The sequence below is a fragment of the Sceloporus occidentalis genome, unplaced genomic scaffold (genome assembly GCF_023333645.1).
Source record: "Sceloporus occidentalis isolate IW3139 unplaced genomic scaffold, rSceOcc1.0.p SCAF_5, whole genome shotgun sequence".
In the NCBI taxonomy this organism is placed as follows: Eukaryota; Metazoa; Chordata; class Lepidosauria; order Squamata; family Phrynosomatidae; genus Sceloporus; species Sceloporus occidentalis.
In genome coordinates this window covers 183894176-183919960 of record NW_028316985.1, presented here as the reverse complement: position 1 = coordinate 183919960, position 25785 = coordinate 183894176, and the positions used below count along the sequence as shown (strand labels likewise).

The 25785-nt window shown below is 43.1% G+C and overlaps 1 protein-coding gene across 3 annotated transcripts in view; it reads left to right on the top strand.

Annotated features, from left to right (window-relative positions):
* Positions 1-18714, top strand: part of LOC149313270 (solute carrier family 4 member 11-like) — a 173952-nt gene extending 155238 nt beyond the window's left edge. For all 3 annotated transcript variants that reach the window (XM_089526392.1, XM_089526391.1, XM_089526390.1), the window contains exons 14-20: positions 2018-2234; positions 3465-3571; positions 6551-6719; positions 10379-10552; positions 14794-14989; positions 17498-17667; positions 18422-18714. In XM_089526392.1, coding sequence (XP_089382518.1) covers positions 2018-2234; positions 3465-3571; positions 6551-6719; positions 10379-10552; positions 14794-14989; positions 17498-17667; positions 18422-18485 — 1097 coding nt within the window. In that variant the 3' untranslated portion in view covers positions 18486-18714. The remainder of the gene's footprint in view (positions 1-2017; positions 2235-3464; positions 3572-6550; positions 6720-10378; positions 10553-14793; positions 14990-17497; positions 17668-18421) is intronic.
* Positions 18715-25785: the final 7071 nt, after the last annotated feature.

The window sequence follows — 25785 nt, the reverse complement described above, 5'->3', positions numbered from 1 at the left end:
AACCTGGACCTAAACCATGTAGGGCTTTAAAGGTTAATAACTAACACTTTACTCACTGAAGCTCCCTGGATGGTATCAGGAATCTGTCTTTCTCCCCCCCCCCTCCCCACCCTTTAACAGGTTGAGTCCTAGTACAGGCTGAATCTTCCTTACCCAAAATGCTACAGTAAATCATCAGAAAGCAAAGGTGTCGCTATCTCAGCCACTCATAAAAAAAATTGGATTTTGGAATTATTGATAATAGTGATTCAACCAAAATAAATCCAGGCTTCAGTTGTGTGAAATTCCTGATTCTTTCTCACTTTTTCATGTTGCATTAACCATGTTTGCAACTGACTTATTCCAGGCTGTCAGAAATACTTTTGGTGTGAGATTCTCATCTAGGGCGTCAGCTTTAGACATTGTAGTAGGGCTGGGGTGGGCAACTTCGGAGGACTCGGGGCACTTTTCAGGCACTTAATGTGGGGCACACAAGTCCACCCCACCAAAACAAAAAGTAATTGAAAGATTACTTCTGTGCTTTTAAAAAAATATTAGGATTTGGGATAAAAATAGGAACAGGGGAATGTTGGGCAGTTGTGCTTTTTCTGGGTGCACATTCGCCAGCTTTTGCCAAACAGGGAAGAGGGCTTAGAGAGTGCAAAAGAAGCTTTTATGTTCCTTCCAACCTTGGGGAATTGAGTCTTTTTGTAATACTTAAAGCAGGTAATACTATTGCATACCTGATTTTTAAGGGTCAGCTCGGATTGCTTTCAAGAAATTATTGCTAAAAGTAGTATTTGGTCTATAAATCATTCAGGTGATTTAACTTGGAGGCACTGGGCATCTCTTCTTACGGAAGTCTTTATGCACAGAGAGATGTGGTAAAGACTTCACACGCTTTACAGCAATGATGTAAATTTGGCAGTTCACAATGTTTTTGAACTGAAGCTCCCAACATTCCCTACCATTCTGTGCTGACTGGGAGCACTGGGAATTGCAGTCTAGCAACAGCCACATTCTCACCACTGTTTTGGTTGCATATAAAGACTTCCCTTCTTATGGAAGTTTTTACACATATGACAGAGGCCCTCCTGGCTGCTTCTCAATAAGCATTGGCAATAAGCATTTATTTGGAGGAGTTCATCCAGATAATAGGGAAATGACATAAGCTTCTACCATTGTTTTTGCAAATGTGTGTCCTATACTTCATCTCACAAGAAACACTGTTTGGCTCCAAGAATGATGGACAAAACTGCATAACTGGTTTAAAAGGAACTAGACATGCAGAATCCTAGTTTTCATGCACACATGTTACCAATAGGCAGAGTGACCAGATACCATAATTTCAAAGGGAGGACAAGGTAGTAGGACATACAAGAAGAATGTAGGGCATTACAAAATAAAAGCTGGAAACGTTCATATAAATATAAATGCATGCTTCTTAGTCATGCTCAAAATGAAGGATATTTTGGAATCCCTCCTGGACAGAAGGTTGAAATGTAAGAACGTCCTGGAAAAGGAGGACATCCAGTCATCCTGCCAATAGGATTCTGGCCATGGAGTGCATGGTGGCAAATGCAGAAAATCTATAAGGCAAAAAGCCTATAATCTGGGCAATGTAGGAGATAGGAATCAGTCACCACACAGGAAGCCCCAAATACCTCTCTTTTCTTCTGCAGTCCTTGTCACCATTTTGAGAGGGACTACAGAGTTATTTAGAGGAACTGGAGAGTTCATAGTAGGGTTGCCAGATTAAAAACTCTAGAGGACTCCTGAATCATTCATAGTTGTGCAAAAGAGGGAACTGTAGCTAACTTCAGTATAAATATATCACGCAGGAAGTCAATCTTTACCTATATTCCAACAAAGATGACACAACTGGACTTAACTGGTGGGAATGGAAGAGTAGGTTCCTACTGAGAACGAGATGATCCTTGGATATGGAAGAGTAGATCTCTTTTCTGTCCCCTACTCTGCTCTTTGTGTGCCATACATTTGATCACAATCACAATCTTTATTTATTCTCTGTTTTTAGTTTTTACACATTACTACCATGTCCCAAGACCTCACAGCGCACCCGTTGACAATGGCACCCATGTTTGGAACCTGTCAGTGGAGCGTTCGTCGTTGGGAAACCAGACGGATGGACCTCCCGCCTCTATGCCATATGGGCGCGAGACAGCTGTTCTTAGCCTCATGCTGATGTTGGGGACCCTTTGGCTCGGCCACACACTGTATCAGTTTAAGAAAAGGTATGTTGGTGCGTTGCATTTCCCCCTTGTCCTGGTCTGCCCTTCCATTTGGAAGAATAGAGTGTGGAAAAGGTTATCAGAAGTGATTTGCTAGAAACATATCGAAGCTTTGAATATTGCATTAGAGGGAGGAAAGTAGCTCAGTACTAAACAGAACCTGCCGAAGTTCCTTTCTGGACTATAACTCCCAACCACCCCCACCCAAGCTGATACGAATCGATTCTTAAGGTTGTCATTTAAAAATAGGATCTTTTCCAGGTCCTGATAGGACAACCCCTGCTTTGCATGCAGACATTTCCAGGTTCACTCCCACATGCCACCAGATCTTGGGTTAAAGAGGATGGAAATCAGACCTCCCTGAGACCTTAGAACACAGCTGCCTGTCAGAGTACCAGGTCCCTGAATCACTGTAAAGCAGCTTTGTATGGAAAGCAGCTTTCAGTTGTTTGCACCGAAAATGCAAATATAGTCTTGAAAATGGCAGTTTTTGAAGACTTTCTTGCTGCGCTAAGAAAATTGCTAAAATTACTGGTTGCTTCCTTTGAGAGGAAAATGGGTAAAGAATTAACGTATATATTCAAATGTAAGTTGACCTTGTGTATAAGTCGAGGGCAGGTTTCGAGGCCAAAATTATGGATTTTTATATAACTCATGTATAAGTCAAGGGTAAAATGTAGAGGCATGTAACAAAGAATGTAAAAGATGAAGGAAAGGAAATGATTCCAAGGCATGCTGCTATTTTCACATCCCGAAAAGTCCAGACGTGGCACTGCAGTGGAGAGGATCAAGGGGGTTGATGCTTCTCTTGGGGTCTCCTGGGATGAACCTAAAGTGTTGCCTTTTGCCACTCTACTCAGAGAAAGGGATGTTTCTTTTTTTTCCTTGGGGCTTTTTTTGTAAGAGTTAAGGTACAGTACTTACATTATTAACCCAGTTTTGGGGGGGTTAATTTTTTGACTAAAAAGAGTCCTGGTGGCACAGGAGTTAAATGTTGGTACTGCAGCTGCAACATTGTGAGTTCAATCCAAGGTTGACTCAGCTTTCCATCCTTTCGTAGGTTGGTAAATTGAGTCTCCAGCTTGTTGGGAGCAATTGGCTTACAGATTGTAAACCTGCTGAGTTCACTATGAAGTGGTATAGAAATGTAAATGCTATCTAGACTTCTACATAAGCATATACAGTACATGCCGTGTGTGTGTTTCCCTAACAATATTTCTATCGTTATTGCAGCCCTTATTTGCATGCCAGAGTCCGTGAGATCCTATCCGACTGTGCCTTACCCATTTCTGTCCTAACCTTCTCCGTTGTTGGCTCCTATTTCTTCAAAGAAATTAAAAGTAAGTGGGCATTGCCACTCTGCTCGGTGGAGGGGAAACCCTGGCAGGCAGGCAGGTGACAAGTTCGCACGCAAGTGCAGGATTCAATTCCAAATAATTTGCCTGTTTGTCTCACCCCTGCCGGTTTAATTGCACTGACTTCACAAGCGGTGTTAATTCATGCAATGAGCTAATCAAAGGAGATGGTATCAACAGGGTTTGTTTTGTCCCTCTGAGTTATTCCTGACTGTAATTTAATTTCGCTGTAATTAAAATGGCACTCTCTTTTTTAAAAAAAGGAGTTGATCTTTTTGATTATTGTGGCAGGGAACAAAAGGGCCGCATAATGAAACAGAGGCAGGAAGAGCTGTTGGCAAGCAGACAGGTGCAGTGGTGATGAGTTTGACCTGTGCTTTTTTCCCTTCTGCAATTGCATCCATATATTTTGTCCCCTAATTAAAACGTCCCCAGAGTCAGGAACATCTGGTCAGATTATCAAATGCACAAGGAAATCTAAAAAATTAGCAAAGGTCCCCTTGGGCCAAATGGATCACCTTTTCCAAATCAGGAAGGGAGAAAGGAGACAGGAATTGCACAGCCAAGTGATGACGTGAATGGGAAACATGGGGAAATGAATGGGATTGAATGAAGAAAAATGCCTTTCTCTCCCCACCCCCATGGTCATCATCCTGTCCATTCAGAACTGGAAAGTGGCGGATTTTGCCATCTGTGTGCATGAGTGTGGTTGACTCCCTTCGTGACAATTGCTCCCTTGCCACCTGTCAGAGAGCAACTGCATGGAGTGCTAAAAACCCTTTGCGCAGCTTTCAAAGGAAAAAATTCAGAAATGCCTCTCAGCTGCTAAGACTGGAATTGGCCCGTGTGTCGGAGGGATGAAAGATTTAACTTTGGTATTTGTCCCGAAGCCACCAGCCACCTTCAGAAGGTTACGCTACTCGGAGTTGTTTTCCAGTGGTGAAACCTCCCCCCTACTTGAAGCAAAACAACAACCCTGACACCTGGTCCTTTTGGTCCACAGAGAATGTCGGGAACATAGATTGTAACAGCAAGTTGAGTAGGTGATAACCTCTTGTTCAGGGTAAAGATGGAAACTGCTTTGACTGGGTTGTTGCTGCTGTTTGCAATCAAGTACATTTTAATTTTATTATTATTATTAAACTTTTATTTATATAGCGCTGTAGATTTACACAGCGCTGTACGTACAATTAAAAAATCGATGAAAGTGAAACCTGCCAATGGCATACATTCTACAGGAGAATAACAAATAACTTATGGCATCCGTGTGAACGAGAGATATCCAAGAGCCACAACCATCAACTTGGGTCTTGAAAACTCAGGGCCATGGCTTCTTGGATCAAATCAATTCTCTAGTAGTGTGGTCTCCTTCTTTACCTGCTGCCTTCCACTTTAGCCAGCATTACCATCTTTTCCAAAGAGTTGTCTTGTGATATGCCTTAAGTAGGAGAGCATCAGGTTGCATCTGCACTGCAGAAATGATGCAGTTTGACACTTGTTTAACTTCCATGGCTCCATCCTGGGGATTCTTGGGATTTGTGGTTTGTTGTGTCACCAGAGCTCTCTGGCAGAGAAGGCTAAATATCTTGCAAAACTGGAAACCCCAGAATTCCATAGCATTGAGCCATGGCAGTTAAAGCGGTGTCAAGCTGCATTATTTCTGCAGTGCAGTTGCAGCCTCAATTTAACCGGACCCGGAACAATGGAAAAAGACAAAAAGAGATTCCACCTCAACATTCGGAGGAACTTCCTGATAGTAAGGGCTGTTCGACAGTGGCACACACTTCCTCAGAGTGTGATGGAGTCTCTTTCTTTGGAGGTCTTTAAACAGAGGCTGGATGGCCATCTGTCAGGGATGCTTTGATTGAGATTTCCTCCATGGCTGAATGGGGTTGGACTGAATGGCCCTTGCGGTCTCTTCCGACTCTACGATTCTGTGATAACCATCTCTACTAGTGAGAATGCGGGCCTGGTTTGCTGTAGGACTTATTCATTTGTCTTTTCAGCTGCTGTGATACCTGTAGAACTTCTCTCCAGCACCATGTTTCAATTGCATTGATTTTCTTCCTGTCTCCTTCCTTTATTATCCAGCTTTCAAACCCATACATAGAAATAGAAGTACAATGGGACTTCCACATTTGCTGGAGTTAGGAATGCACACCTCCCCCATGAAAGTTTTTTAAAAGTTTTAAACCTGAGAGAAGACCTCTCTGGGAATCTTTAAGTCCCCCAGCACAACTACGTTGCCAGCATCTCATTGGAAAAGCCAATAATGCTAGCAAAGGTAGAAGACAGTAGAAATAGAGGGAGACTGAACACCAGATGGATAAACTCAATCAGGGAGGCAATGGGCCTGAATTTGTAGGACCTAAGCAGAGCAATGGAGGGCAGGGAGTCTTGGAGATGTCTCATCCACAGGGTCACCATGAGTCAGGATCGACTTGAAGGCGGCTAACAACAAGCAAGCAAGCCAAGTCACTGCCTATCAGAGAAGGTTTGGGTTGCTTTCCTTCCTTTTCATTGCAGTGAAACTGACTGAGAGTAAATTCGGAGACATTGCCATGTTAAGTATGCAAAGAGATCTTGTAGCACCTTTGAGACTTAACTGTGTGAAAGAAGTTGTAGCCTACACTTTTGTAGACTTAGTCTATGTCCATGCATCTAAGGAAGTAGACCCAGTCTACGAAAGCTGATGCTACAACATCTTTCCCAGAGTTAATCTCAAAGATGGTACACCATTCTTTAGCACGCTGCCTGAGAGTGAATTTGAGCTGTCCCTCATCTTCATGAGAGTGAGCGATGACTGCCACGATCACATTGCTGCCTCCATCAGAAATGCCTTCCAGCCAACAGAATTGCGTGAGCAATTTCAGATTCCTGTCAAATTGGAAGCAGGTTTTAGCAGGGGTGTTAGCTGACCAAGCTTTTACAGTGCTAACCTGCCTCATGTCTTTTGTTTTCCAGTGTCTAAATTTAACTACAACCAGTCAGAGAGCTTGTTCGAGTTGGCTCCCCTCCGGGATCTGTCCATGGGCTCAGTTGTGAGTGCCATGGGCCTTGGGTTCCTCCTCTCCATGCTTTTTTTCATAGAGCAAAATATCGTGGCATCTCTCACAAACGCCCCAGAGAACAGGTAATTATTTTTGCCTGTCTGTTTCATTGCTTTTGTGAAATAGTTCACTTGAAGCTTCAAGAGACCTTAGAGGGAAGAGTCAGAGAAAGAATGCCATACTGTGATGTCTTACGTGAATATTTACTCCTGCTCTATGAGGGCTAGAGAACCAGCGCAGTGTAATGGTTGGAGTGTTGGACTAAGACTCTGGAGGCCAGGGTTCAGTACCCCACTCAGCTGTGGAAACCCACTGGGTGACCCTGGGCATATCACACACTCTCAGCCTCAGGGGAAGGCAATGGCAAACCTCCACTGGACAAATCTTACTAAAGAAATCCCATGATAAGTTTGCCTTAGGATCATCATAAGTCAGAAATGACTTGAACAACAATATTACATGATGGCCCCATGCAAACAGGCCAAAATAAAGCTGCTTCGGGTCACTTTGGAGGTATGCTGTTTAAATGATGCATGCATTCTAAGAGGCTGGATGCCAAGCCAAAGACATGCTGCAGTCTGGAGCATGTCTTTGGCGTGGTTTCCGGCCTCTTATGACGCATGTTTCATTTAAACAGCATACCTCCAAAGTGATCCGAAACAGCTTTATTTTGGCCTGTCTGTATGGGCCCTATGTTGGGTTTATTCTGCTGTATTGCCCCCTCCCCACCAGAAATGTAGTTGATGTGAATTAATATGACAGAAGAAGAGAAGCCTAAAAAAGTAGGTAAAGAGCAAGATATGGTTTGGAAGATTCCCTCCATGAGATGAGAGGAGGCATCATTTCCTATTACTCTTCCTGTTTGTGTTTCCATCTTCATGCTCCTCTGTCCCCAGCAGCAGAGATGGCGGAAAGCAATCAGATAGATATATGTGTGTGTGTGCAAGAGACAAAGAGAAAGCTGGACTGTGTCCAGAAGAGGGTGCCCAAGATGGTAAAGGGTCTGGAAACCATGGGTGCATCTACACTGTAGAAATAATGCAGTTTGACACTGCTTCTCAGTTTTGTAGCTCCATCCTATGGAATCTAGGGCTTTCTAGTTTTACAAGGTCTTTAGCCTTCTCTGTCAAAGCATTTCTGTTTCCTCAGAAAACTACAAAGCCCAGGATTCTGTAGGATGTAGCTACAGCACTTAAAGTGGTCTCCAGCATGTACTACAGTAGTAGTATAGTCTTGGACTGAGAGGCAGTGTGGTGTAGTAGTTTGAGTATTGTATTACCACTGTAGAGAGCAGCGTTCAAATCCTCATTTGGCCGTGGAAACTCATTGGGTGGCCTTAGGCAAGTTACACTCTCTCAGCCTCGGAGGAAAGCAAAGGCAAACCCACTCTGAACAGACCTTGCTGAGAAAACCCTGTGATAGGGTCACCATAATTGAAGGCACGCAACAGCAAAGTCTTGATCTACAATTTCAGTAACTCCCAGCCATCTATAGCTATGAGATCTGTAACTCAACACACCTAGAAGGGAGCCAGGTTGGGAAGACCTGCCTTACACAGTGCCCAAAGTAAATTGAGCTGCCTTGTGCGGGAATGGAAGGCTGCTTCTTAGTTCAGCTCAAGACAATCCTCTCTCCCTTCAACCCATGGCAGAATCGGCTGCTTGACTTTTGGCTTTTTTGCTGCTCCGCCAGGCTGCTCCATTTCTCATTAGCTTGTCTTCCTTGAAAGAAAACCAGAGAGGCATTTGCCCTCATCTCAGCAGCAGTTCCCTCTGTGCATTGCCAACGATGGCGCGTGGGCGGCGGAGCTCCAAATAGGACAAGGATTGGAACATGGCACCACTTTTATGTAGCTGCAGACTTGATGTATGCACAGTCACAGAGGAGAGAAGCGGGAGGGACTCAGATATTCCCTTTGATGTTTCAGTACTGACTAAAATCAATCAGGGCATCATGCAAGGAAGAGGAGAGGATGTGATAAGAATCTTTTCCCCCTGCTATCTAGGAAGAGAAAAATATTGGCTGGAATCCTCCTCCTCCTCCTTCTCATCATTATCATTATTATTGTTTATTTATATAGCACCATCCATGTTCAGGAGGCCCTCCATATTCACTGGGGTTAGGGGCACAAGACTCCTGTGAAACTAGAAAAACTGCAAATAAAAAAACCTCACTTTTTTACATGAGCAAATACCTCTCTATGAAGATCTAGGTCCTCCAGTCCAACTCTGTGGTCGACATCTGCCAGAGGAAACATGCTGGAGGACTTATAAATGCCTAGAGAAGTGTTTTCTGTAGGAATCTCTAGGTCTTCCAGCACAGTTCTATGGTCAACCTCCAGCAGAATTTCTCTGGAGGACCTAGAGATTCCAAGAGAGAACATATCAATCAATCCCACAAATAATCAAATCCATGAAGGTCAAAGCGGCAGATATGGAGAGTCAACTGCACATGGCACTTTACAAACAGTTAGCAGACAGTTGCATTTTACAAACAGTTTTATTTTGCTTTACGAACAGTTGCAATTTAGTTGGCTAATATACGTATCACTGTTTGGTGGATTTTTGATGTTATTGCAGTTACAAAATAGAACATTAATAATTATTCCAATAATATAAAATACTAAAAGAAAAAGAAAACCCACACACCTCCTCTTAGTATTTTACACACTTGTAAATTTGGATATTTTGCCCATTTTGTCTCATGGTCTCAGGCACAAATGTTGTGTTTGGCATGCCACTGGCTGCGCCTTGAGTTGCACCTTTGATGTCTTGATTCAGTTGTACAGCACTGACATTCAGCACAAAGGTTGCATAGCCCTATTAATGCATAACTTCCCATACAAAGATTTACACTACACCACTGTAGGATCTCGGCCATTACAAGGGGGTGCTGAAAAGTTCTCAGCCTGACCACAAAGGAAATGATTTCCAGCCAAAAAAACTCCCACGCTGTTCCACATATTCACCCCAAAGTTTGACACACTTGGCACATAGTTTCTCAAGTTTCTTTTACCCTTCCAAAAATAATTTTTAATGTCTGATCACTGATACACAAGATCATGTGCAGAGCTCCCTTTGCCCTCTCAGTGGGTTAAGGATGAGAACTTGGGCTGGAGCTTCTTTGAGCTAAATTCTGTGACTGCAAATCAATCTTCTCAAGCTTTACAGGGATTCAAATCTCCTCCAGCCTTTCCCTTAATTCCACCTGAATGCAAGTGGGAGCAACCTTTTAGAAAAGTCATATCCTGAAAATAATTTTGTCATTGAATGCAAGCAGCCAAGGAGATCTTTAGTTTTGATTACAGAAAATATCAGAGTTTGGAAAACTTACTATTTTGAGCTACAGTTCCCAGAATCTCCCAACAAGCATGGCCATTGGTGACAATGATTCCAAAAAGTTGTTCAACAACCTCTAATATCATTTTGGTTCCAACACAGAGAGGATTTAGAGAGAAAGCTTGCAAAGTTTACTTTTTACTCTTCCCAGCAGCCCCAGAGTTGTTATCCAAAACAGTAACTTTTCCAAGCTCTCAAAGCCAGCTTTTATATTGATCATCTTTGTCTCCCCAAGGGAGATGTTAAAAGTTTCTCATTTTTATGTTCTGTGGCTCACTCCATGCTTGGCACATAATGTGCTGCATGCCAAGAGGCTGTTCGGATGGTTTTTTTGGCTGCTTGTTGTTATGACCTGGCTAATGTGCTTATATTAAATAAAACCTACTAACAAGAGTTTATTTCAGGTTAGTGAAGGGCACAGCTTATCACTGGGACCTCCTCCTCGTCGCTCTGATCAACACAGGGCTGTCGGTATTTGGGCTGCCATGGATCCACGCTGCCTTCCCTCATTCGCCAATGCATGTCCGCGCTCTGGCCTACGTAGAAGAGAGGGTCGAGAATGGGCACATCTATGAGACGTAAGTCACTGGGAAAAGTGGAAGGAACTGGAAACATTCAAAAAATAAGATACCTGGCTTAACAAGACTACATATGAAAGGGATCTAGGAGTCCTAGCAGACCTCAAGCTAGTCAACAATGTGATGCAGCAACTAAAAAAAGTCAATGTGATTCTAGATGGCCTCAATAGAAGTAGGGCATGTAGCAAAGGACTCAAGCTACAGGAAAAGAGATTCCACCTCAACATTAGGAAGAACTTCCTGACAGTAAGAACTGTTCGACAGTGGAACACACTCCCTTGGAGTCTGGTGGAGTCTCCTCCTTTGGAGGTCTTTAAGCAGAGGCTGGATGACCATCTGTCTGGGATGCTTTGATTGTGAGTTCCTGCATGGCAGAATGGAATTGGGCTGGATGACCCTTGTGGTCTCTTCCAACTGTATGGTTCTATGATTCTATGATCCCCTTGAGATTGAGAGAGTGTGACTTGCCCAAGGTCCCCCAGTGGTTTTCATGGCTGAGCAGGGAATCGAACTTTGGTCTCCAGAGTCACAGTCCAGTACTCAAACCGTCAACACCACACTGGCTGTACTTGCTTCCTGGACTTGTTTCCAAAGACAGTGGTGTTCAGGTGGAATCAATTCAGTTTACAGTACTATGGTAGGCCATAGACTTGGGGGGCATCTGCACTATAGAAATAATGCAGTGTGACCCCACTTTAAGTGCTGTAGCTCCATCCTGCAGAGCCCTGGGACTTATCGTTTTACAAGGGCTTTAGCTTTCCTTGCCGAAGAGTGCTGGTGCTTCACAAAATTACAAATCCCAGGATTCTGTAGGATGAAGCCATGACAATTAAAGTAGTGTCAGACTGCATTATTTCTGCAGTGTAGATGCACTCTTGCTGGAGCTTTAAGCGGACAGTGGAAAGCTTTCAAAACTTCAAGGAACTGGGAAAGTTGGGTCACTATCTCAACCCTACACACTGTGGCCAAACAGCCTCCACCAAACTAGATTGAAGAAGACCCATTTTCTATGTGGAAAGAAGACAACTTTCTTAACTTCTTTCTTCACTGTATTTTTTGCACTCACTTCTCTGCTGCCAAACAAGATGCCCAGATGAGACGCAGCCAGGGCAAAAAGCAAGTTATTGCCACGTGTTAGCAAAAGTTTCCAGACTGTAGGTAATGATAACACTGTTGCTGCTTCCCCATCCCAGCTTCTCAACTTTAATTTTTCCCCTCACTTTGTTTTTCTGTGACAAGCATCCTCCTGGTTTTCATCCTTGAAAATCCCCTTGCCAGTGCTACACCTCCCAAGAGTGCCTTCCCTAAGTTTGTCTAAGCCTCACTGAGCTATGAGCCATACTTGAGCTGGCAGCTTCTGTGTTTTCTCATTATAAAAGTATCTCAGTTGCCTCCTTAATATCAGAATCACAACGACAGTTATGTTGTGCAGGCAGAGGAGGAGGGATTTGCGCAGATTTTTCTCCTCTGCAGCAAGTAACCTTTTTGACAGTTCGTAGAAACCTTAAATTCTGCCATCTGCATCCTCTCCCTAACCCTAAGATCAGCTCAAATATTAGAAATTCTAGGAAAACATTGGTGGAAAGGACATCCCTAGTTTTCAGGGATTTGCCCTGGAAACTTCAGGGTCAGGGAGGATCCTAAATTGGCAACCCTAGGGGCAGGAGATGTTATGAATCCCTCCCTAGTTGTCTGTTGAAAGTACACTTTGTGTACGCCTCTCCTTCGTTTTAATCTCTTTCAGCCACACAACCCCTGAGCTTTATAAATGCCCTCATAGCCTCTTATCTTAGAAGCGAAGCATGGTTATGCATGGTTAGTAATTGGGATGGGAGGCAGCCAAAGAAAATCAGGTGCTTTAGGTATATTTCAGAGGAAGGAACTGGCAAAACCACCTCTGATGATTTCTTGAAAATTGCCTAAGAAAACCCTAGGAAATTCATGGGGTCACCATAAGTGAACAAGTGACCTGAAGGCACACATACAGAGACAACTGAGAAGGAATTGAAGTGCATCTCAAGATCTCTTGCTGTTGTGAACAGATTCCTTTTAAAAAATACTTTGGGCACCAGAGGGCACAGTTTTAAATTAGATCTGCTTTGTTTCCATGTTAGATGCACTTTAAAGGGCTTTCTCCTCCAGATTGGCCAGCTTTATGAAGGACAGAGTGACCAGTGACTACTGGTCAGAATGGCTAAAGGGAGTCTTCTTGTTCAGGACAGTGGTCCACTATATCCCATTGATCTAGAACAACAATAAGAGAACCCCAGGATTCCATAGGACTCAGCCAAGGAAGTTAAAGTGGTATCATAGTAGGTCAGCATGTCAGAAACTACTTGGAGGCACACAACCACAACAAACATAGTCCTATAAATTGTGTCGTGTGATAGAGCCCCATGTTGTGATCCACTTTGAAAGGAAGCTAGGATATAAATAAAACAAAGACCGGTGGCTGTTATTCAGAAGTGACAACACTGAGTTAGACAGACCAATGGTCTGATGGAGTAGAAGGCAGCTTTCTACATGCCAGAAGTAGGGCAACCACATTTCAGAAGAATAGTCGTGGGTTTCGATTCTGCTGAGCTCTTCCCCAGTTTCTTTTCTTCTTTGTTTGGAGGCATAAAATACTACAGAAATCACTGCACTCTGAAATCCTGTTGTCGTTGCTGGGAAAGGATTACAAGGTGGGGAAAAGAGAATTTGGGCTGCTTGAAGAGCTTTTGTTTAGCAGGCTGCAAAGACTAAATTGGTTTTCCAGCTCTGAAGGCAGGGAAGAGACTCAGAGCTCAGAGCTTGGTTGTGCTCATTACTCAAGGAAACACATTAATTTTGAACCAAGAAAAGCAGGATCTGTAACCTGTATAAATTATGCAATTTAAACAAATTCCGTTGCTTGCTAGTCAAGGGAGCAATAAGCTGTTCAACACATGAGAGACTCCCTTCTGAATGCTGTAAATCTGGTTTAGCTCCATGTAGACTGTGAATTTCTCCAGGGCATATTTTCAAGTCGACAGCTGTCATTGTAAGGGCTGGAAAGTTACTTTTTAAACAAGTAAACAAAGTTTATATTCTCAAGATGCTAAACATTATGCATAAGGTTTCATCGAATGCCTGGACCACTGTGTTGCTCAATATGGACTGGTATCCTGTTAGTGACATTTGCACAAGTATTTTCCCTTACATTTGTGGTTGTATATTTTTGGCCACGGTCTAACATCCATATTCAGATGAAGGTTTGTGTTTTTGTTACTGTTGTGCATTGCACCTGCCAATGTGCACAGTACATTGTAATAATAGATTTCACATTAGTTTGCACATTCACTTGTGCAGAATTCCAGTTCATTAGTGCACAATCATGACGTAAAACATGTGACATCCAGCCCTCCTCCCAGACTCCACAAGTCACCCTTTTGCTGCCCTCCAAAACTGAATTTTCACCAATTAACCTTTTAAGAAGGTTTAACATGCACTGTTTTAAGGTTTTAAGCATAAACCTGGCCACTTCTGGTTTTGTTTATTTTGCCTTTCATTTTTCACTTTTGGCAACGGTTAAGCCGCTTGTGGGCTCCTGGGGAAAATACTGGCCTTTGCTCTTGCAGTAGTCTTTAAACTCTGTTCAAACATATGACCATGAACAGGACGTACTTTATATATACACTTAGGTCACTTCTCATCACTTGAAGACATGAATGTGTCAACTGGCTTTCCCCAAAAAGTATTGCCCCGGAGCCTTGGATAGGCAATAGGGAGTTCTGTGTGATGTGTGTTGCTCAATCCAGAGCATGGCCCATGTAAGGCTTCTCTTGACACCTAGGCCATCAAATGATGGGTGCATATCCCTTCAACATTTCACAGATGAAAAGTGGAACACATGTGGCCAAGCAACCTCAATGTGGTCAAGATGGCAAAAGTTATTAAGGAGGAAGAACACAGGCTTTTGCTTGAGCCTATTGGAAAGGGCAAGATTTTATCCTAAAGATGGTGAATTCTAAATGTGGATTGCTTTAAAAAGTGTTTGTCTCATTTGTCCACTTGAACTGTTGCATGCTTTAATTAATGTGTTTTAACTGATATTGTTCATGGTTGATTTGTTGTTGTGCCCTGTCTCAATCCAAATAAATATCATCATCATCATCATTAAACAGGACTGGGGATGGAGTATGTGGATGCAAAAGCCTTTACTCCCCATACCACTGAGAGCAAAAAACAGCCAGCTATCTGTGATTTCCCCCCCTACACAGGATTGTGAGTGTGAAGGAGACCCGGCTGACGACTCTGGTGGCCAACTTCTTGGTGGGCCTTTCGCTGCTGCTCCTGCCCTTCCCACTGCAGCTGATCCCAAAGCCGGTCCTCTATGGGCTCTTCCTGTACATCGCCTTGACCTCCATCGATGGGAACCAGCTTTTCGAAAGAGTGGCCCTTCTGCTGAAAGAGCAGGTAAGTGCGCTCACCGAAGGGAGAGCCAGGATGAGACGCGAGGGACTGAGCAGCTCTGCAGCCTCTGTTTCCTGAGGAAACTCATAATAATAAGTTGATTACCGCAGTTTGAAGAAAACAAAGCTGTTAAATAGTCTCTGGTTGCTTTTTATGATACTTCCCCCTCCATCACCCCCCCCCCCCCCCATCCGCTCATGCCCTCTTCCTCAACTTGAATGGACTCCCACAGCAAAACAGGGCAGGCAAAGTGCCACTGAAAGGTTTCTGGCAAAGAAATCCCAGCCAGCCACTATAAAGGAAAAAGAAAAACAACTTTCACCTCCTGGCATCCGAAGGGACTTTGGTGCCGCCCTTGAACTGCCCAAGAAAGGAGCCGCTGCCACTGTTGTGTGAAATGATACACTCCCTCTTTGCTCTGGAAGATTTTGAACTGAGTCCTTTCTCAATAGATTTCACATTGATAGCAATGTTAGCTGGTTGAAGTATAAAAGGAAGAATGGGAAGGAATCTAGGAGAACCTTTAAGACTAACTGATTTGCTTTAATGTGAGCTTTGATGAATTTCAGTCCACTTCACCTTACCAAATGCTTAGATGAAATACAGTCTTGAAGACTTCATTATATATTCTTTTTTTCTTATTTTATTTGACCCTTACTATGTAAAGTATTGTGCAAAAGTTACAACGCTCTATAAATAAGTGTGTGTGTGTGTGTGGTATGGATCCATGAGCTCTCCTTTGGTCAGTTCTCAGATTGGTGTGGCTCACAAGATCAAGCAAGGGAGAAGCCCTCAAATGGCTGCTTCATTCTGAAAAGTCAGAGGCCTGTGATACATTACAACTGCCATCCTGTTAGTGACATATGCAAGCCTAATTCCAGCATATGTCTGTGTGTGTCTTGGTCATTGTGGGGGCTGGTATTCTTTTCCTCCCTCTGCTGTGGCCAAAGCTCCATTCCCCCCATAACTAGGACTCCCCATTTTGCTACAATATCTACTCCCCCCATGGGCTATTCAGTAGCTGGTGGAGAGGGGCAGGGATCAGAGAAGCACCTGGCTTTGGAGACAGAGCAAAGTGCAGAATGATTACTTCATCTGCCAAGACCTCTGGAGAACTCCCGCACCTCCCAGCAGATGATATGAGTCTGCATCTGGGTATAGCGTCATAGACTTTATGATTATAGACCGTAAAGGAAGGAGCAAACATGTTTTCTGCTTCTCCAGAAAGTAGAACACAGAACAGGAAAAGAGGTTCCAACTAAACATTAGGAAGAACTTTCTGATGGTAAGAGCTGCTTGACAGTGGCACACGCTGCCTTGGAATGTGGTGAAGCGTACCTCTTTGGAGGTTTTTGAACAGTGGCTAGATGGCCATCTGCCGGGGATGCTTTGATTGTGTATCCCTCATGGCAAAATATGGTTGGATTGGATGGCCCTAATGGTCTCTTCCAACTCTATGGTTCTATGACTACTCTGACTCCCCCTGCTCTCCACGAGCCCCTGAATGGCTGTCTGTGGGGAGTGTTACAGAGGGTATTGTAGAAAAATGTAAGTGTAGTTTCTCTTGCAGAACTATGGGATCTCAAACTGTATTTGATGACATGAGCTTTTCCAGGTGGACTGGTCTGGCATAGGCTCAAATGAGCTGGAATCCCTGAAGGTTTATGCCAAATAAAACTCATTAGTCTTTGAGATACCACACAACTGCGTTGTTTCTGCTGCGCTGTTGGACAAGTCTAGAAGGTGTAACCTTAGCTATCATTTGGGGAGACTGTTTTGGCCATGCTGCCCATCCCACATTCCCTGTTCTTCTAAAAGGTTCTTCATCCAACTCAAGAGGAGATAATCACAGGAACAGGCTTCTTGTCTGCATTTCCCAATGTCCCTGCAGGCCGTTATATCTATTTTTGGGGTTTCCACCTCTCTTCCCACTCTGTCTCCCCAAGTGAATTACATGGCAGTCATCCCCAGCGGGGCGTTCATTCTCTTTAGCTTTAACTCTCATGTGGCCTTGATTAAAAGACTTTCTTATGCCAGAAAATAAATAAGTAGGAGGAAGGAGATGGCAACAAACACATTTCAGTCTCCTTAGATGTTGGTCTGAGTTGAAAGGAGCTTTGTTTTCAAGTTCTGTAGCTCCCAGCAAACATTGATAGAATCCGGTCTTTAATTAACTTTTTAATATATTCTGTATAATCAGTCACAATCAGAACTTTGCGGCTTGACAAGTGCCAAATAAGGACCACTCTCTACAGCTGCAACTACTGCAAAATCCTAGGATGGGGGTGGTGGTGTGGCATCCTCACTAAATTGCAGTTCACAGAATTCTTTGTAGAAAGCCAAGCTAAAATGCAATCAAATCAGGACAACTTTGCAGAGTGGCTCTGTGTTATAACTCCCCTGCATGTAGTAATTGATGGCCACAAGAGAGTCACTGAGGGTGGGAACTCTGCCCTCAGCTGCTACCATTTACTGTCACACACTGGATGCTGACAAGTTTGTCCTTTCCAGACAGCGTATCCTCCAACCCACTACATCCGCCGGGTGCCCCAGCGAAAGATCCACTACTTCACAGGCCTGCAGGTCCTCCAGCTCCTCATTCTTTGTGGCTTTGGGATGTCTCCCCTTCCCTACATGAAGATGATTTTCCCCCTCATCATGATCGGAATGATCCCCATCAGGTATGACCTGCTTCACAGATGCTCAGCTTTGGACCTGCAGAAGTGTGGCAAAACCATGGTGCTGGGTAGGACCTGGCCCCTTTTGAACAAGTTGAATAATTATCAGAGTGGAATAATGATTGAAATGAATTACAGTGGTCCCTCCACATTCATTGGGTTTAGAGTCACAGGACTCTCATGAAAGTGGGAAAACCACTGTTTTTGTTTGTTTATTTTTTACCTGAGAAGATACCTCCCTAGGAATCTTGATCTTCCAGTGCAACTCTTTGGTCAACATTAGTTGGAACTTGTCCATAGAATCATGCTGGAGGACCTAAAAATTCGTAGAGAAGTGCTTTTGCCAAGAACCTCTAAGTCGCCCAGTGTGACTCCATGGTCAACTTCCAGCAGAGATTTCTTAGAGAGAAAATATCAATTAAATCTGCAAATAATGAAATCCACAAAAGTCAAAGCTGCAAATATGGAGGGGCAACTGTATTGAATTCAGTCTAACTGAATTATTGAGTTCAATGATCATTGTCTTCCTCCTTTCCAGTCACTACTGGTATGTGCCTTCAACTCACCTCCATTTTATGGCTGCTGTATCTCAAGGTTTTCTTGGACACATTTGCCCAGGATCACCCAGTAAGGTTTCCATTGTTGAACAGGGATTCAAACCCTCATCTCCTGAAGTCCTAGTCCAACCTTCAAAAAAGGGGAAGAAGTAGAGTGCTTATGTAGACCTGAAACTAACGGTGTCCCTCTTGTTCCTCAGGTATAACTTGCTGCCCAGAATCATCGAAGCAAAATACTTAGATGCGATGGACGCTGAGCATTAGAGAAGGAGACCAGACCTCTGCCTTGGAGACAGTTGACAGCTTTATTTGACCTAAAAGGGAGCTGTTGCTTCTCTACGTAACTCATGGGGAGTTGGTTTGTTGTTGAACTTCTGTGACTTTCATACCTCTGCACTACTGCTCCAAGGCATGTTGCCAGAGACCAACTAAGTGCCCAGGTTTTTGGGGTAGGGGTGGGGGGTTGGATGGGGAATGAGAATGTTTGGTCCTCTAAACTAAGAGGCAAGCGAGCTTTATGAAAATCCCAAAGACGCAGGTTCGGAACTGCCACATGCTCCTTTATTTTAGGGGAAGACCTCCTTTTTTATAGACCTTATTGATTCTGTTTCAAACCACTACCGCCCCAGAACTGTGCTGCTCTGCAGAGGAAGAGTCATCGGTCTTTTTTATGTGACAGAATGACAGTGCCATGTTTGAGCTTTATTGCAGTTTCCCCAGCTTTCAATACCTTTAAGCTGACCTTGTATTAATGAACAGCCCCCTGTAGACTAGCTGGTGTCACAGAGTCTTTGGAGGAGAAGTAAAGAACCAACTATCATGTCGAACATCCAGAAGATTGGGTGGAGGGGCTGTGGTACAGTTTGCTGTCAAAAACTGTACATTCTGCATTGCAGAGCATCCACTAATGTTCAGACTTAGATTCATCCACATGGTGATGGCAGAGAGAAAATCCCTTTTCCACTAGGACCAGAGACAGCTGGGACTGGCCCAAAGCAGCTTTTCCGCAACTGTTTTTGCTGACTCTCATCTGGACTCGGAACGGCAGATTTGCACGGTGGTCACACTTTGAACCAGGCACTGAATTTTGGACAGAGTTCTTCTTCCCTTCCTCAGTATCTGTGTACAGTACTACTTATGTGTACATATATACATAGCTGATCTAGATTTGTGTATATATTTTGCATATAAATGTTCCGGGTAGAGATGCCGGTCCTTTCCAGAGACTGAAAGGGTATTTTGTGCAATCAGTGTTAACTTGTACTGTATCTTACCCCAACTTTGTCTCTGTTTATTCCCCATGTATTTTTTCCCCAATGCTGCTTATTCACTCTTCTTTCCTATCCAGCTTTCCCCCTTTTCTTATTGCCACTGTCATCCCTCTTTCTTCCGTTTCACCCTAGCCCTTCGACTCCGACACTTTGGATTCCTCCTAGTATTTTATTTTAATGTAGAGTACATAGAGTACATTGCGGGTTTGAGCTTATTTTCTTTTCTTTAATTTTTTCTTTCTTCCCCCAACCCATTCTGTTGCCAAAGTGGTATTTCTCTTTTCTCTTTGCTGTTTCAGGGTTTTTTTTGTAGCCGACCTCCCTGTTTCTCCCCACAAAACATTACATTATATTTCTGGAAGAATTCTAATGCTACTGGTGTCTGTTTTATGTATCTTGGCTCTTAATGATAGTTTGTGTGATGTGTTCTGACATCTTTTGCCTCCTTTTCTTTCTCTTTGTTTTTCTTTAACATTCCCTATTGTATTTCAGATTGGTGACATTGTTGTTTCTTCCTCCTAGCACTCTGTTTGCTGTAGAATTTGTACAAGAAAGTGATCACTGAGGAGTTTGCAAAACGCTCAGCCGGAAAGGTAGAAAGACTATACCAGAAACTAGGCCCCTTGGTAGTTTGTTTGAAGCAAAGAATGCTTGGTGCTCGATCTGTGAAAACAGCAGATGAAGAGGTACAAATATATCATTTCGTATGAGAGCATTGTACCCACCCACCCCCCATATTGCTCCTTGCATGTAGAAGACTAGTTGCCAAGGGAAAGGATTCTAACCCTCTTCCTCTGTTTTAGTTAGTCCTTTGTGTAATGTGTTGAGTTTTCTGTCCCAGAATATCTTGTTCGCAGTAAAGTGACCTGAGAAACTGAAGTGACATGGGTCGTCCTCAGTTCTTCTACAGAGGAGGCTTTTCCTGTGGAGTGTTCCAAAGAAAACAGTTTCTTCTCTGTGTTACCATTTTCCCCTCAATGCAGTCTCTAGCACCTTGTCTGGAAAGAGTAAGCCATTTATTGGACTCAAAGGTGCAGTTCACAAGCTGGGCTGAACATATTTTATTTGCAGACAAGACTTCTGGAATGTAGCTTATTCAGACATTAGGGAAATCTTTAGGGTTTGGGGGTTGTTGGGTTTTTTTAATTAGTAAAGTTTCTTTAATTAGTAAAGTTGCGTAAGAAGTTCAAAAAGCTAGTTCACAAACCATGTACTATTTTGTTTTTAACTGAGGGCTCTCTGCTGGACTCTAGTCCGAAGTCCTTGAATTCTTGTGCCGAGGTGAGCAGTTCTTGTGTTATACAATTTGTGGTGTGCTCCATGGAGTCTTCTGGCTCATTTCTGATGTTGTAACTTGTGACTGTCCCATTCCTGCTCTGAGAAAAATTCAGGGACAAAGCTTTGTGGAACTGTGCCATAAGAGACCAGGAACTGTTTATGGAGCAGTTGATTTGTTGGGTTTTCAAACATACAAACCAAAGGGTGGAACTGTATGTAAACTTGGGGCTGCCAGCTAAATGGCAGCCAGATATTAAGATCTCCCACCCTATAGCTTGCTATAAAGCCTACCCTACATATTGACATCAATGCTGTGAGTTTTTCTGTTCTATCAGCAGTAGCTTGTGTTTGCAGACCAAGGCCAGTGAGATGGACACAAGAGAACATTGGGTTGATGGCTACATTTACCGCATGTTACAGCATAGGAGGTGTTGCTGCAAGCCTGCCATTTTCATTGGTAGCCCTTCTTTGTCATAGTATATGGTTCCCCTCCCCAAATGAACCCCCCTTACAGAGCTTATCGCCTAAAATTGAAGTCTTTAAAGTAGATATGAGGACCCCTCTTCATGATGATTTCAGGAGAGCCTGAGAATTGCCTTATTTGTTTAGAATGGACGCTTAACTTTAGAAAGGACACCTGCATCACTCATGAATGAAGGGAAATGTTCATTGTGTAAGAAAAGCTTTAAAACTTCCCGATAATTATTTTTTAAAAACAAACAAACAGTACTTTATAACATGAATGCTCTGTGATTTTTCTGCAGTTACAACAGTCCGAATCCCTGCATACTGCTGCAAATCATAGAAGCTTCTACAAATGGAGCCACACAATCTTACAATTTCATAGTAGGGAGACCTGTGGTTTTGCCGGTGTTGTCAGACTCCGTCTCCTATCAGCCCCCAGCAGCATAGCCAAGGCTAAGGATGAAAGGAGCTTGAGTCCTACAATATCTACAGGGCCTCAAATTCCCCATTGTGGCCTATTGGGCTATAGCAGTTTGATGCACAAGGATGAATGCAGACAGGGCAGCAAGTAATGTGGATACATGTTGAGAACTTTGAGGAGAAACGAACCTCATATGACTAAAAGAAGCCTCCCGTATGTTCTCATTTCAGTCTTTAAAAAAATAGCATTTAGAAAGGGCTCGGAGTGCCCTGTTTGTGCTTTCTGTCCATAATCATTAGGGAAGACCCCATGTGCTGTTTAGCTTCAGGCCCTAGAAGCTGCTGGTTGTGTTCCTAGATGTAGTGTAGAAGACATACAACAGGAAACATGTGGCACAAGTTGAATGCTACAGCAGTCATGAACTTGGAGGTCCCCCCATTTTTCAGGTCTGCTTTTAAGCTTTCTTTGCCCATTGTCCCCTGCCACCACCCATCAATCCTTCTAATGTAGGAGCGGGGGGGATGTGGCCCATGGGTCAGATACGGCCCCCAGATCCCTCTTTTGTGGCCCTGAAGCCCCACGCCATTCTCCCCAAGACTTGGGAGATCCCACAACTATTATTTTTTAAACATGGGGGTGATTTTCCTTCAAATATTGTACTATATGTAACTAGCACAAGACTAGAAGTGAATGTGGTGTCATCGTTTTGGCTAGAATACGGATGAAAAAGCAAGGTATTTCTGGGTGCTGCAGAAGATGCGTGATTCATGGAGTCTGGGGAGGGAATTGGTCCCTGACAGCATTGCCCACCCTGTTTGAACGATTTACATTTGCTTTATGTGCCTCAACTTCTGTAGTTGGTCATCTCCCCAAACATCAGACCTTGAAAAGCAAATAAATTTAAGGGGTTAGTAGCCTTCCAATTTTTCCCACTGGTTTGGATGCTGAGTCTTGCAGCAAGCACACAGGTGGCAGGCTAGAAGGCAGGCTCTCTCAAAACATGTCTTGGATCAGAATGCAAGGCAAGGGTGCCCTCCTTCTCCCAAAGTTGCTTTTCTCTCTTCCCTGGTTTAGCAAACAGGTTTCTCCCCTCTTCTGCCGTCTCGATTCTGTTGACCTCAGCTTACTAAGATGTGCGTCTATCATGAAGAGAACAAATCCTGCACTTTAATACCACTGTGAAGGTTAAGACAGCTAGAATGTAAATACCAAATGCTTTTATTACAAGCTCTGTGGGTAGCAGATTTCTTTGTTGTTGTCACTACTGCTGTTGTCGCCATCATTCTGAGAATGTTTGCCAGAATACTGGAAGTGAGAAATGGGAGGATGTCTCTGTTGTGTTTTCCTTGCCAGAAGAGGTTGCAGAATGCCTCTTTTTTGCAGCCTGTTGGATGTTTTCACCTCCCTTGATATGAACATCATGCCAGCATGATGAGTCAGAATTTCCTCTTTTGCTTTCATACAATAAACCAGCTTTCTCCACCTTGGTGTTTTCCAGGTGCATTGGACTACAAGCCCCATCCTTCTCAGACAACACACATGCATGCTTACACACATGTGGTTGTTGTTTTTTGCTGTTGAGTGATTTCCTCTGAACACCATCTAAGTTTTCCTTTTTCCTAGGAAAGGATTTTAAAACTTATGTAAGTCTAGGGACAAATAATATTTTGGAGTTTTTCCCATCCCTGAGAATGGGAAGTGACTCAGGAATCACTGCTTGGGGTGTGTACCTGTATCCCTCTTTAACTCTAATAAACAGTTTTTGCTACATCTGACGTCCTTTCCAAAACCCGCTTCACCTCTTTTGATCAGGGGCAACAATGAGGCACATTAATTTGGGAGGGAGGTTGTATTTGTTCATACCTGTTTTGACAAGACACCGGCTTATATCATGCTGAATTCTTAAACCATCCAAACATGCTGAGTATCCTTGGTCATCATGTAACTAAATCCTGTGACTGCCGGGCAGACGTTAGAAAATGTACACCCCTGTGCATCGTGAGTATCGTAGTGATACTTGATCCAAACTGTTTACCATCCATCCAGATAACACTGCGCATGCATCCTTATCCAGTTTGTAATTACAGATCAAACTGTTGTGAGAACTGTCCTTTTCTCTCTTCAGTGGTTGGGGACACAAAGTCTGTTCCGTTTCCTTAAGGCAGGTTACTTCCATCATCTTACACATATGTCGTACCTTAATGGTTCAGAAAAAATTCTGTGAGGAAGCTGTAAGCCATTTTCAGAGGCCCTTGGGTCTGGTGCTGGGCAGAAGTGATCCAGATTCCTTACTAAGAGTTGTCCACAAGCTGAATGATCTACAAGATAAAGTCAGTGCAGACTGTGAAATGTGTATGACTGTGGTGTTTCCCTGTGCAACACAGTACTTATCATCTCATCTCCATAAGTCTGTCTCAGAAGATTATTTTCCTATAATGGAGGAAAGTATCATTATATAATAAGTAGTTCCTCCAACTTGTTGTGGTTGACAAGATCACATGCTGGTCATACTTGTAAATAGATTAGCTATGAGTTCGAGTCCCTTCTAGTTCCAGTCCTGCCTATCCCTGTTTGGAAAGACGTGAGCAGAACCCTATTAATTTCCTGTGCCCCCCTCTTCTCAGTCTCTAATCATTCCTTATCCTACTTTTAGTTTACCTTCCTTCCTCTCCCCCTTTCATCTATGAGGCTTTCTCTCTCTCTTATCCACACCCAAACTGTGGGATTAATCGCAATTCACTTGCTGGCACATCAGCTCACAGATTTTTTCTTTTCTTTTCTTGAAACCAAGTGAACAATTGTTGGCACATTTGATCCCACCAAAGTTTGCATGGAGGTAGAGGTGAGCTTGCCTTAGTTCCCTGCCTAGAGGGAACCATTGCAGGACATGGCTTTTGCATCAATTTAGCCTTGGTGCAGAATCCACATCCTCAGGTTGACAATGAAGTGCCAGAGTTTTGAACGTCTTGAGTGAACATGAGTAACTTCCAGGGGAAATCTATAAAAAGGGTTGAAGAACAATCAGGATATTTGGTTTATTTTAATCAGGAATCTGGGTTTCCCAAAGCCGTATACCAGTTATATTTCAATCGGAAATGAATTCTTACTCAAATCAGTCATCATTTTTAGTGATAAAGCAGGCTGCTATATAGCCAATCCAGATTTTAGACCCATTTAACTGAATGTGTGCAATTATTGTGGGATTCCCTTTATTACCCTTTTTATACCTTTGGATGCTAGCGCAGGAGGTCTTATAAGCAGCTGTCCTAGGTTTGTAGCTAATTGGTTTCCAGCATTTGCATTAACAACTGTTCTGTGTAGTTGAAGCGCACATTTTCGAATGTAGAGCCATTAAAGTGCATTTGAATTATTAATTCTTACCCCCAGACTTTCAGTGTGAAATGGTTTTTGGATTTATGAATATTTAAAGGAATATTTAGTGTATATGCACATATACACTCACATTACTAGAGGGGGAGAACAAATCTAACCGTTTGGTACCCAAGTTAGCCTTGTTAAGATCTAATTTCAATGCTTGTGATTAAATGTTACTTTGGAAAATCAAGGTCATTTTCAAACTTCTTATTGAGAAGTTCCACTTGCATTGGACTTTTTCATTTTTAAAAATGATAATGAAGTTCAGCTGTCTCCAAATGAATTACACATTTAAACGGTAGCACTAACATTTATATCAGAGACCACAGTCCTTTTTGTGGCAGAAGGCTCTTAAAGGCAAGCACTTTAGATATGCCTTTGGAAACTCTTTCTCTCCCTTTCTGGCAACTTAAGTAGTCATTTGATTGTAAGTAGTATCAAACTATGTAGGTAGTTTGATCATGTTTGTGGTAATCCCTGTTATCAGCCCTTGTGACCATGATGACTGAAATGTTACTTTTTTTGGACTATAACTCCCAAAATCCATTTGGAGCTATCCTGGGTATTGTTGGGTGAAAAAAGTAGCTTTCCCAGGCTCTGACCATAAACTTGCACCACATGGTCCCACTAGAAATACTGTGTGTTTTGCAGACATGGGGAAGCTTGTTTTGCTAACATCAAGTTCCCAAGGCTACTTGTGGTTTGTTCTGTTGCCCATAAACTACTTGTGTGAATTCTTTGGAAGCATCTCTTG